Source organism: Falco cherrug, chromosome 4 (assembly GCF_023634085.1).
Source record: "Falco cherrug isolate bFalChe1 chromosome 4, bFalChe1.pri, whole genome shotgun sequence".
NCBI lineage: Eukaryota > Metazoa > Chordata > Aves > Falconiformes > Falconidae > Falco > Falco cherrug.
Window position 1 is genome coordinate 60,514,922 of NC_073700.1, and position 13,894 is coordinate 60,528,815.

A 13,894-nucleotide genomic window follows, 5' to 3' on the forward strand; every position below is an offset into this window, starting at 1 on the left:
AAAGGAATCTCAGTAAATATTTAATTTGTCAGCTTGGCAATAGTTAAATGGCATTGTGTTCATGGTATGAACAGCTGCGAAATGCATACACTGTCTCCTGACATGGGTCCTTGCCGTTTGTTTGTTGTGATACGCCTATGTGAGAATTCACAAGTCAGGGCTCAATCAAATTTCCACCAAAGGAAATGAAAGCTGGATTTGGCCACCTATATTTATTTAGCAGCTCACAGCTACAGACTGAATAACTGCTTTTTGTTATTGCTGTTGTCCGTATCACCTCTGTATCTGGAAAGATGCAGTCACAGTACTGAAAAACGGAGAACAGGCTAAGACGTACACAATAAAGGAGCCCTAGGTGCAGTTTCACCATTCAGGTCTGCTAAATTTTGTATCGCAGCCTTTTTCTCTTTCCAGTCTTCACTGACTGCTGAGACCTCGATCCCGTGTGGAGCCAGCTTGCATCGGGAACTTTCTCAAGTGGATTTTCACCCCTGTGTAAGCACAAGGGCCTGCATGTGGTGGTCAGTGTTGGGTCTTTGCACTGGTCACGGAGTCTTTGCAATGGGGTAGCACCCATCATGTGCTTATCCTACAAGAAGGACAAATTATATATATGTATATACATACATATATAGATATAATGTACAGAAATAAAACCGCGCCATATGACAGCCCATCGGTGCAGGGGAAGTGGGGAAGGCAGCCCTGGGCCGAGGCTGAGCGGGACCCTCAGCTCAGGCCCGGTCCCTCGTGCGGCCCGGCTGGGGCCCAGCTGCTCCCGCCGCCCCCAGCGCTCAGATTCACAACGGGAGCGAGTTTTAGACGAACCAGCCGCAGCTGGGACGACCCGGACACGCTCAGGGCCCTGAGACCGGCGGCTCCGGGGGGCGCGGGGACACCCCGGACTCGGGGGACCCGGTGGCGGGGGCAGCGGGGGAGGGGCAGCCGCGACCCACCGCCCGCGCTGGGGCCGCCCGGGACGAGGCGCGGCCTCGCGGGGGCTGAGGAGAGGCGCGCGCGGGCGGCGCGGCCCCGGCGGCTGCGGGCGGCGCTCGCGCCACCGCGCCCGGCCGCCGGGAGCGCGCCGGGGAGGCTGCGGGCGGCGGCCATCTTCTCTCCACAGCCGGCTGCTCCCCCAGTGCAAGTGAAGCAGCCCCGCCAGCCCCCTCCTCCGCTCCCTCCCTCCTCCTTCTCCTCCTCCCTCCCACTACACTCAGCCGTTGCCGCCGGTCAGAAAGGGGGCGACCGGGGAAGCGAAGGCCGCGGGGCGGGGAAGGCGGGGGGGGGGGGGGGGGAGGGGGGGAGACAGGCCGGGCCGCCGTGAGGGGAGAAGCCCCGCGGGGGCGGGCAGCGGGGGCTAGCCGGCGGCGGGCGGGCGGGCCGCGGGGTGCCAGCCCGGGGGGTTCGCGCCTCCCCGGGGCCGGCGCCGGCCCCTCCGCTCGCCCCTGCCGGCCGGCCGGCGCCCCCTTTGCGGGGTCAGCTCGGGGGGCTGGACCCCGCTCTAGATGGGATAAGCAGTAAACATGTTTAGCTTTGAAGGGGATTTCAAAACGAGGCCCAAGGTGTCTCTCGGAGGAGCGAGTAGGAAGGTAAGAAACGGCGCCTGCCTCCGCGTTTGTGTCTGTGTCGGTTTCCCTCGGCCCCCTCTGCCTTCCCTTCTTATCGTTATTTTTGCCATTGGGCCTTCAGAAATGGGAGCAGCTATGACTAAGGTTTAATAGAGGGTGAGGAAAATCCTCCCCTCCCGATGATGTGTTTCTCTCGTCTCGGCTCTGTGTTGGATTTTTTTGTGTGTTTTTTTGTTTGTTTGTTTGTTTTCTTGTTGTTTGGTTTTTGGTTTTTTTTTTTGATCAGGCCCCACACACCATCCCAGGTTTGCAGCGTGGTAAGAATTGTGGGAAGCGAGGAAATGTCTCCTTAGCTCGTCCCGGTTGTCCCCGTCTCCCCCCCCCCCCGTCCCCGCCCCGGTAGCAACCCGGTTTGTTGTGGCTGGGAGCACCTCCCGAGCAGTTCGGTTCGAGGGCTCCCGGGGTGAAGGAGGGAAGGACTCGGACACCTCCTGTAATTTCTTTGCAAAGGGAAAGTCTTGCGTGGGCCCGCCTCGTTGGAGAGATGGGGGGAGAACAACAGCCTTACACAACTCGAGATCAACGCAGATTGCTGGGGGAGGCTTCACCCACGTGAGTGAGGGTTGCCGGGTCACAGCTTTAGCTTTTCTCTGTCAGGTTCACGTTCAGTTCAGTTTGTCGTGTGCAGGGTGAGTAGCAGTTAATTGTCTGTTGTACCAGACTATTGTATATCCTTGTGTTGATGGCAGAGAAGCGAAGTGGTTTATTTAGATCTTGCTGACTGGACAGAGCAGTCAAATGTTTAGACGAGGACTGAAGGGCATAGAGCGACTGAAGAATAAGCGAAAGGACAAGGCGTTTTTAGAAATGGCCTGGCTTGTAAGGGTTGCTTTAATTCACTTCTAAAATATTACTACCCATGTCATCATTGGACATGATTGTGTGGGAAGCCGAGTGTTTCAATTAATATGTTTGAACCTTAATACGGGTAAAAATAAAATTTATGTTATTGTGCACTGTAGGCAAGTTTGGCTCCCTGAAACTTTTAAGGTTTGGCAGTACAGTTAGGAAACTAGTTTAAAATACTGCACTATGTGCTACTAAAATCACAGTGAAGTTTGCATTTTGGTGGATTGTTTTACATCATTTATTAAGGAGAATGTGTAACAGAACTGTATTTAAATTGTGCAGCTTTTCATCTAAATAATCTTCCGTGTATCTTAAGACATTTCTATTCATTAGATTACATACAATGGCATTACATGAGTGAAAAATACCATAAATATTCCCCAGCAGAAGTAGGAATTGGCAGAACATGCCCTGGTCCTCAGCTGAACGATTTAGGTACTTTGCAACTTCTAACACTGACTTTCTAATAGTGTTCCTTGCAGAACATACTTCCTTCTACAGAAGTAAACAGCTGTCATAATAGCTTTTTTTATACCTACTGATTTCTTCATAAGAGTTCAGCAGAATTCTATTTTATTTTAATCATACGGACAAATTTATTAATGTTGTACAGGTGTAAATTTCCAAGGGCAAATATTAAAAGGTAAAGGAAGTGGAAACTGAAGTTGATGCATAACCTTCACTCTGTCCAATACAGAGGTTGTGTGTCATGGTCTGATTGATACTGACTAGTGCACAGATTTGATGATTTCACATTGGTACGCTGAGGTGCTTGTGCTGCGTCAATGCAAATCAGTTAGTTGTGGCTTTGTATGTCAAGTTTATATGGATGTTGTAGAATAACCTTGAAATAGCTGCTTATTTTCAGAAACTATGTACAGTACTAATGAAAAAAATTGTTTAAACAGTACTAAGAAAGCAGTTTACCTGAATTTATATGTAAACGTATTACAGCAGAGATTGGTGTGGCAAGTGTTTACATGGATTCCAGGAGCTTCCATTATTTCACGTCCCAGGCTCCTTGTTTTCTCATACCTATAGACTTCAGTTTTACAGAAGGCTAAATTATAAAATGTTTCCTTTTAGCATTTTGGGCACATGGAAGAAATGTTCTTTGATGAACTCCCTTGCCTTCCAAATGTGTATAATTTTAGAGAGATACAGTTTATAGTTCCAAACTTGCACCTCTGTGATGCTTTATTAGTTAGCTGGGTGCTTAGTACTGCATGTTTTGATTCCTTTAGTAGAATAAAGCACTACCAGAAATACAGGTGAAATCTGTATACAGGCTGCTTAATGCTAAGAATAACTCTCTGCCCTGTTTGGGGAAGCTTCGCAAATATTGTTGCACCTGCATAGATAGCTCCATTAGCAAAACCCTCCCAGGGGCTGGATATGAAAGCAGGGACTCCAGTTCAAAGAGCTAGTCAGTGCTAAAGATGCCAGCAGTCTTCCTGATGTGGATACAACTATGCCAAAATAAATGATCAGCAAAACTGACTATTAAAAGTATGATTGTTTGCAGCTGCAGTTATATCAGCAGAATAACTGTGTCGGGCACAGGTCACGTGTCAATGCCCTGTCTTACATTGCATTGCCTGTTTGTAGTGTTTCTTTAGGCCTTGCAAGAGGCTGACCTCAGTAAGTCCTTATTATAGGCACAATAATAGAAATACAGCTGGGGACTTGTGGCTACTAACTTTTATGGCATTTTTTAATTATAAAAGTAGAGAGCTTCAGGTTGGTTTTTACTCTGTTTGCATCTTATGTTCATATGTGTTATGATGGTCTGACTGTGAATGCTGTAGAGGGCCGTTTCAATCCAACCAGACCTTTTGCCAGAAAAGTAGTATTTTTGTTAAAATCCTGAGTTGCAAAATTAATGTTCTCAAAATTACTACCCCTGTGACTGATTGTAACATTTTAATGTTGCATTGTACATCAGTGTAAAAATACAGATGGTATTGTCAGTGTTTGGACTTTTCCCTCCATATCTACTTTCAGAAACTTGCTGATACATTTGGGCATTAGTTATATAGGAGTTTGAGGGTCTAGGTACTGTGTCTTATTTACAATATGGTAAGTTTGTTTAATTTTTGAGATTGCTTGTTGTTACCTTTAAAACAATTTCCTTTATGAGGCTCTTCAAAAGATATTTTCAGATTTAGTTTTAATTGTAACTGGCAAAACATATTTTTTTACTTCTGAAGTAAAATAGCCTCCAAAAAGGAATACTGTTGTTGGAGTTCTATATGGTAATGCCTTGAATTATGCACGGACTTTTTGTACGGGACTGTAATTATTGCCTAAAAGGCTGTGGCTGCAAAATTTGTGTGGTATGTCAGGCAGGAAAGAAGACATGCATCTGAAGAGTTGGTTTGGGGTGCAGTTCAAATTGAACTGAACTAACCGAACTGTGCAGTGGAATGAAACAGGTGGTTCCTACCTCGTCCTTTGTGTCTCGTATAGTGAACATGTTTTGCAAGGTGGAGTGTCACCATGCCTTCTGGTGGCAGCTATTAGGTTTCATTAATTTTATCATGAAGTTGGACTCTTGGTGGCATAGCACAGAATCTGTTTAACCATGCTTGATTTGGTATGGTCAGGCCCAGTGTTCCTTTATTAATTTTGCCAGTGTTAAGAGAAACACGAGGTACTAGTCCTTTAGTTTATCATGCAGGGGGATACCCATGCCTGTGCTGAGATGCACAAAGGGCTCTGTAGCTCCACATTATTCATTTAGGTTGTGAAATAGGTTAATGACATCTTGTAAGCCTTTAACAGGAAAAATAGTTAAAAGGCTTTTGCTAAGTCAAATGTACAGTATCACTTGAGATATCCAAAACATGCTTCTATAAATTCCAAGACTGTTTTAAATAGAGTATTTTAAAATTATCATACTGGTATGAGATAGTTTAAAAATAAATTCCTTTTCAGGAATTTGTACTACAGATGAGTTAGCACTGTTGTGAAAGTGAAACCAACTTCACTGTGTTTCTTTTTGTGTTTTGGTTTTGTTGTTGTGAAACGTGGAAAATTACTAATGAACCAATAGTGATGATTCCATCTGTATTTTAAAAAAGTCTCTGTAATTTTAATATGGACATGTTTAGTAATAAAAGATCTCAGTTTACAAAGTTTGTCTATGTTTTATTTTAGTAGCTACTGACATGCTTTCTTAAATTAATAGCATAACATTAAGCATTAGATTCCTTTATATTCCTCCCCCCAGCTGAAGTGCAGACATACAACTCCAGAAGCACCTTGTTTGGTCTTTGTTTTCTATATTCTATATATGAAGTAACTTCTTGTGGAATAAGAATTAATGATTTAAAACCAGTAGGGTATAAGATTGCCAGTGAATGGAGAAATCTTTGCACATGTTGGAATTGCTTATGGTGATAGCTGTCTGTAGGATTTAAAAAAAAAAAAAGGGACGTATTTAAAAATGGTTTTGTTTCTGTCTTAATGATTAGTCGAAGAAAGTGGTTAATTTCAGGAAAGGAGAATTACTGTTTTGTTATACCTTACTTGAACCTACATTAGGTGGCAATGGAAATGAAATGATGCTAGGGATTTATAGTATAGGATTTCTTGATTATAATTACAAATTTACAATTTATTTTTGAACGGTGGAAAAGAATTGCACTGCTTTGCTCTGTAAGACTGGTGTCCCGTAAGGCACATGGTTAGATATTACGCAAGTACATACTTCATTGTGAGTCAGGACTGTATTTTGTCCAGATCATTCGAACGTCAAAGCCTGCGTCCTGAAATGCTCTTTGAATTTCAGATCTGTGGTGTGGAAATACGATGAGACCATCGTGTTGTAAAATAATGACTGTCAATAGGAAACTATTATCAATGTACACTAGATTCTTTTGGATTTTTCTCCTCTTGGTAACATTTTAAATTCTCCTCGTTTCAAAGGAAGCTACGAGTGATGGAGTTGAAGTTAGCTGACATCAGTGATTACACTGCTGTTTTCTCAAATTCAAAGAAAAAATTTCTGCTTTTATAGATATATTTTTCCCCCTGCTTTTTTCTGCGAAAATGAAAAGTCACTCAACTACAATGATGCATACAATATGTGTCTTAAAAATCATAATAGAGACAAACGGAGTAAATTTAAAGGCAATTTGTTTACATTTCATTTGGCCTCTAGACCCTTCAGTCAAGTCCTGATTCCACTGTGCGTGTCTTCGTAGCTGTCATGATAAAAGTGGTTTCAGATACTCCCTACATCCTACAGTAAAAGTTGAGCTAAAATGCTGAGATGCTTTCTAGCAAGCACTATGACATTGATTTCCATGATGCCAGGCTTTCCCTGGCCTAATGCCTCTTCTTGGCTGTATTTTAAGTACTTTAAAACACCTTTTTTCTAGAAGAAGGTCTTCTCTACATGTAAACGTAATTATTATGTGAATAATCAGAGATAACGAGGAGCCACAAACTGTTTCAAAGCGGAATTTTCCAAGCTGCTGAACATGTTTTACTCAGGCTGGCTGAGCTGCCTGTCCAATGGAATTTAAATTGTTGAGGTCCAGTTCAAGACACTGTGTGTCTTTAAAAATGCTAATTTCTTTTAATATTCAGAGAAACCAATAGAAATGGAGTTTATCTTGTCTGAAATAATGTTGGGAACTAGAAACATTGTTGAGAGCCACTTTAGAGGGGGATATGTCCCACTGCCCACCTTTGTTCTCTACAAATAAATGCTACAAAATCTTCCTTTTCTTTTTTGGACTTGATAAATATTTATGTTGGAAGGAATTTTGTTCTATAAACACCTTAGGTCACTTCATTTGCTTTGGAAATTGTTATTGATTTTTATGTGGTTCAAGCTAAATTCAGCTGAAAAGTCACATTCCTCATTTTAAGGAAAGAAAAAAGATGCAAGTTCCTGGGTTTTGTAGATGAAAACCATACAAGATTTTACAATTGTCCCAAAAGTTGAAAGATCAAGTGCTTATTTGCTTTTCCATGAAAATTTCCTAAAAGGCATGCCTTGTACCTTGCATGATCTATTGTAATGTTAAATAGAATAGCTTTCTCAACTAAAGAAAGAAAATGAATTACAAATAGATCTCAAAGGTTTGTTAATTTTTTGCATCAGTGTATTTTTGTTGTTGTTTTTTTTAAATTGTGCTCAGTGTTTGGACAGTGCCAGAAAATTAATTAGTCAATTTCACCTTTGCATCTGGCATGTTTTGGTTTTAAATATATTTCTGTGGAGCTTAACATGACTTCTCAGGAGTGTTTCAGATTTTAAATTTCAGATTTTAAGAGACAACAAATGCTGGAAGTACTTGGAAAAAAAATTATTCTTTTTCTGAACCTGAATTTTGAACTAAGAGGGCTGAAAGCTTATTACCACTCTCAATGCAGAGTGTTAAAATGACAAAAAAGAATCATTATTTGTTTATTTATGTTATTTGGGCTTTGTGTAGGATGTGTAAAGGGTAGGAGTTTTGTAAACATACTTTTGCAACTAAGACTGTATTTCAGCAAAGTGAGGACGAGAAAGCAGTCTGAATTACATTTTTTTTTCATTATGTGTTTAATTGGCATTTTTAAAGCACTGATGTTGTTACCTTGTTGGGTGTGGTTTTTCTCGTCAACTGGTGTGTTACAGCAGTGGTGTGACTTTGAACTTTGCTGTGATGAATAATACGGTACATAGCAGTTTCATCCTGATGTATACATTAACATTTCAATATTACTTAACATTTCTTTGATGATAGTCGCAAGCTTTCCTTTCTATCTACTGTCCTCCATCTGCTTCCTTGTTTTTACCTTTTTCTCCCTCCTTGTCTTACTTTTTAAGTTATCATCCATAATGTCACATTGTGTTTTACTGTCACATACTGTTTCTTTGCTTGCTTGTTTCTTTGTGTCATGCCTCATGTATTTGGTGAAGAAAACGTCTCTAATTGGGCTTTTCATGGTCCTGGAGCTTGAGCAACCTCCTTGCTAGAGCCTGAGGTTGTTTGTCTTTACGATTATAAGCTGTTGGAGGAAGGAGCAGACAGGAAGGGGGCTGCTAGCGAAGCACTAAACATTGTATGAAACCACAGACAGTGTATTCCCTCTTCTGCACTTTGGAGGTCAGCTCCTGAAGAAAGACTACATCATAGGAACTGTCAAGAATTTTATTCAGTAAATGGCTTTTTGGTCTTTCTGAATTAGGGTTGAAGGAATCCAAGACAAGCTGATGCTTCGTTCCCCCTAAAAATGCCTGCCTGCCTGCCTGTCTTAGTAGGTAGACTTGATAACTGACATCTGCCTGTCTGGCAGGTGAAGAAAGAAGAGAGTGTGACCATCACAGAAGTGAGGGAAGGAAGATGGGGGGTAGGAATGAGCTAGGTTTGATCTTTGGAAGTTACTGTTGGATGGATCCCGTACTGTGAGTTGCTCTGGCTGTAGCTACGCAGGAAGAGATGGTGGAATGGCGGCTGTAGCTGTCAGCAGTCACATGACCATATAGATAGGAGTTGTCAAATGTACATCACTTTCTGTAATGCTGTTGTCATTCACAACCAGCCACAGAACAAAAGCTACTGAGTTTTGCTCTTTTTCAATGTGCTGTTTTATTAAGAGGCAAGGCAGGGAGGATTTCAGAGATGACAGTGCAGTTAGCTGTCTGTGAGAAATGAGTTTTTTAGAAGGCCCTTTGTAGGCAAAGAAGATTATTTCATAGTTCTTTTCGTCTCTTTTCCACAGCAAGTTTATTTTCTATTGCATATTTACTGTTACTTTTTAATTTCTGAAGGGGCAGTGTACTCCAGTTGGGTTGAAAAACTCTGAAGGAGATACATTTTTCTTGCATTTAACTTAAATATGTTCTTTAGTCATAGTTATGATTCCATTTCTTTATGTTTCTGATCTATGTGTGTCTTGTGACCAATAGTAGTATTTGACCCATAATAATTTTTCAGGTGGGATGTACTTACCTGAATATTTTGTGTTGTTTTAAGACAGTTCCTCTACTGTATTTATTTTTTACTTTAACAAGTTGGTGTTTTTCTTTAAAAGTACTCAAAGCAAGTATGTGTCATTGACTAAAAACTTAGTTTTGCTGTTTCTTTAAAGAAACAGTGGATTGTTTAAAGAGTGCTTGCTTCAGAGACCCTATTACCGATCAATGCAAAGTCGGTGATACAGTATGTGAGGATACACTGCCCTCTTAGATCTTCTCCCCTCCCCCCAGTACTTAAAATTATTTTTTTCTGATAAGCACTCTGGCTGCTTATTTTCCTTTCTCTACTAATCTCTTGTGTTTACTGTGTGTGTATTTTTTTGTTTTGGTACTGTTCAGTTTGTCTTCCCTTTTCTGTATGTTCTTTTGCTTTTTCTTTCAATCTGCTCTGTAGTGTAAGAACAAATTCAGCAACATTGCTTCTAAGCAGAAATGCTCTTTCCATGGCGCTGCTGCAGAATTAAACTCTAACACATTGAAGAGAGACCACTTTTTGGTACACTGATCACTTCTGAATAGGAACATTTCACTAACTTCTTTAATGCATTGGGTATCAGCTGTTGAAAATGTAGTATTCGATTTAAAAATGTCCTGAAACTTTAAGCCATCTGTTATTTCTTAATTTAGTACATTATTTTGTCTTTTTGTGTGTGTGAGGTCAGAATCTCTTGCCTCATCTTGCCAAGCAGGCTGGGAGTCTTTCCTATTGCTTGAGTGGAGATGCATTGTCTTATGTATGGATTTTGTTATGATTTGTTTATACTGTGTTTAACACATGAAAAAAACCCTGTCTTTAGAGGGCAATAGCTGTAGTTAGTGGTGTGTTTGGCCGTAAATGCTGTCTTTAGAGGAAAAGCTGGTTAACCTTCTTGTGGGATTTTTTTTCTTTACGCTCCAGTAAGTGATCAGAAATATAAACCCAATTTTAAATTCATTTTTTTGCATCTATGTTTTTCTCTTTCAGTGACCTGCGTTAAAGTATCTTCTATCTTAAAGAAATCAGGAGAATCATGACCTTGTTTCTTCTGTATTGTCAAAAAAGAAATGCAGAAGACTTCTGCCCTCAGTTTTTGTATCTGCTTATAGACATTGAAAATATTCCACCACAGTTGTTTTAAATGTGGTTAAATATTTTATAAATTTTTGTTTGCCAACTCCAAATTTATTTTTATGTATTCAGATATAATAATTATCATCTTGAGTGTGTTTTATTTCTTAACTTCTCTAGACTAGCAAGGGCATAGGGAGAAGAAGAAGTAGTTACATGTGTCATAGAGGCAAAAGACAAAATTCCTTAAATCTCTTGTCTGTTTTAGACTGGATTTGGGAAGGTGCTAGGGTAGTTTAAACTCTTACTGTCTGCAGTGGGAGCTGAGTACTCTGCGTCAAAAAGGGATTATTTTGTATATTTCCTTGGAAACTACACAGAACCATCCAGTAAGAGATTCTTGCAAATAAAGCTTTGTTTATGTTTTGAAATCAATGCGTACTGATTTAGCATTGTGGTTTAAAAGCTAAGGCACAGGTTTTCTATTATAATGGTATTGTTCTTTAGAGGCCTCATGAATACTTAAGTATTCTTTTTCTTTTTCTCTATTGGAGAGATCACAATCCTGAAAGTTTCAGTTCCTAGCCTTTACCTGGGTGAAGAGTTCAAAATTTTAAAAGACAAAATTCTTACTGTTTATGTTATGTATGTCTGTTTTGGCATCTTTTCCAGACAAGTTTTGAGGAAAAGGATAAGTAAATAAAAGAGCTTAGTTCTATTTTGCAGGTGAGACAAAAGAATGGGGGCTTTGGTACAGTGGTTACTTTGAACATGCCACAACTTGCTATACACACCTGGGCCAGTGACTTAGTGCGCTTCAAGCAAGGAAAACACTCTGTAAACATTTGGTACTACCTGGTAGGATTGAGACTGTTCTGTTTCAGCTCCCCCATTTGTAAATGGGTGATACTTGCCTGGATAATTGGGATGCTGAGAAGACAAACCTGGACAGGCATCAGTACAGTTCACTGCTATTTGCTTGTCCCTTTTCTTTTTACATAACTTCTCGCTGTTGGTGTGCTTTTGAGAGGGCTGCATTGTCTGTATTTGTAAGCGTGGAAAATGATTAACGCTTAATTTTCTCAAGTGTTTTATGTATTGCAAATTAACGAACAATCTCCAGAGTTAAGTCTATATTAAATATCATAAACACATTTGAATCATGTTTGAATGAAAATGCAATAGTATCTTTATTTGTGTCTTATAGGAAGAAAAGGCTTCTCTCCTGCATCGTACTCAGGAAGAAAGGAGGAAACGAGAGGTAAAGTAGACTGTAAGCGTTTGCATGCACACTGGATTCTTTTGGCTTTTTTTTGCTAAGGTACCATTGACAGTCCAAAGTACTTCTCCTGCAGTTTACTTAGTTCAGGAATATTTTGTTGCAGTTTACAAGTTCTATATAGTCTTCAGGTGTACTAGAATTGACAAACTGTTTGACTGCTTTTAAGATGCTTCCCAGAAGTGATTTTCATCTCAAAAGAAGGTACTTAAACATGCACTGGGTGCAAAGGGAATTCTTCCCTTTTGTTTTGGTGCTCATTGAATCTAGTCTTTGTCAAGAAGACAGGTATTTGGCTAGTAACTGGCTTTTTTTGCCATTTCTGTAATCTATTACTATGGGTTGATCTCAGCAAACTGTCTTCTACTCCTGGTTCTGCTATGGTTTCTTGAATGACCCTCAGTAATTGACTTACCCAGAGCGTGCATCCTCAGTTCTTTGGAGATGAAGTCAGAACAATGATACTTGAATGCATCCTACAGTGCATTGAAATCACCTGATAATTGAGGAGCAATGAGGAGCTGATGTGTGAGGCTTTAGGAGACCTTAATACAGGTTTATAATGGAAGCTTACTGCCATGGATTATTCATTCTGGAATGATGCAAAGGAGGAATAGGCATTGAAAGGAAAAACCACTAGCTTTAAACATTAATAGACGTGGCAATATCAAAATAAAATTTAGTAGTATGGAATTAAAGTGAATATGTTCATTTTGTTGGATTTTTTTCCCCTCCTCCTGATATGAGCTGAAAAAAATTTGGTCTTAAAAATGATTTAACAAGTATAACTGCATAGGTTTCGTGCTGATTAAGAAAACAGCTGTTTGGCGCTTAAAGGTGTTTTTGACCCTTGCTAGATTAAACACAATTTATGCAGTGGCACCTCTCTTTCTGAGAATAGTTACTGCTTTTTTTCCTTCCCAACCTGGGTGTATAGTTATGGACCAAGTTTAAGTATGAAGTTACTAGGGTTTTGCCAGTTAGTTCAGAATGCTGTGTTGCGCATCAAATTTATGATCAGTGAGTCCTTACCAACATATGCAAAAGTATGTTTTTGTGCTTCATAAACTTTTTGCCCTATATTGAAATAACCCATTCAGTTGCTTAATTCTGCCTGCTGCTAAGCTGATGCAGTGTCATGTGCTCATAGTTGTATATGTGCATGCATACACACAATGGTTTTCTGTGGCATGTATCAGATTCTTACAAAATGAACGGCTCCTCTGAGAATAAAATCAGTTATGGCTTTTAAAAAAATGCCTGTAGCAGAATCTTAGCAATGACTTCAGACTTAAAACCTTTGCAATTGTGGGTCACTAATTGACAATTATGTATTCTAGAATAAAACCTGTACCTAGAGAAAAAGAGAATGTATCTACTTTTTAGTCGAGCATTACATTATGATTATGGAGAGATAGTGCCTCTCTGTAATTGAAACTCTCTCCTGTTTGCCCCCATACTTTGCACTTTTACTGTTAGATAACTTTGAAGAGAAAAATATCCTTTGGCTTATCAAAATTTTGATTTTGATCCGTGCTTTAGAGATAATTGGAGTCTTTCAAGTGTATGCTTATTCAGAGAAATTGCTTTAGGAACTGGGATTTCCGAGAAAAAATAAAATAGGCATTGGACAGCAGTTTCATCTGGTGTTTCTCAGGACAGTTCAGGTTGTTTTTAAGTTGCATGTCTTTATGGATAATAAATCAGAAATCAAGGTTTTGCGGGTAGAAAGTTTATGTGAACTTTCCCAAATGTATTTTATTGAAATCTAGAAAAATGTTTTGGTGTTTTGTTTGGTGTCTGGTAGCCCTTAGAATTATGGGCTCATTCTAGTCCATGGATTGGTCAGGATAAAATGTCTTTTCTTAAAGAGGCTTCTCTGATTTTTGCTCTTTGTACTTCCTCAACCACTGGTTTGTAGGTCTAAGTTCATGAGCAACTATTTTACTTCCCCCTTTCATCCCCTAAAAAACTATATGGACATTGTTAGAAACCTAATTACAGTAGCCACTTCCTTTAGGTATTTATTATGATGGGGTATGCTGGGGGTGTTGTCAAGGAACTTACTGACTGCACTTTCTGTATTGCCTTAAGCAGGCTGGGTTTCAGTT

At 40.1% G+C, this 13,894-nt stretch overlaps 1 protein-coding gene across 3 annotated transcripts in view; it reads left to right on the forward strand.

Moving 5' to 3' along the window:
* Positions 1–1,304: 1,304 nt before the first annotated feature.
* Positions 1,305–13,894, forward strand: part of UBE3C (ubiquitin protein ligase E3C) — a 77,019-nt gene continuing 64,429 nt past the window's right edge. Inside the window, exons 1-3 of one of the 3 annotated variants that reach the window (XM_027809979.2) lie at positions 1,305–1,589; positions 2,079–2,180; positions 11,712–11,765. In XM_027809979.2, coding sequence (XP_027665780.1) covers positions 1,524–1,589; positions 2,079–2,180; positions 11,712–11,765 — 222 coding nt within the window. In that variant the 5' untranslated portion in view covers positions 1,305–1,523. The remainder of the gene's footprint in view (positions 1,590–2,078; positions 2,181–11,711; positions 11,766–13,894) is intronic. The other 2 variants (XM_014282539.3, XM_005442284.2) reach the window with 2 other exon arrangements.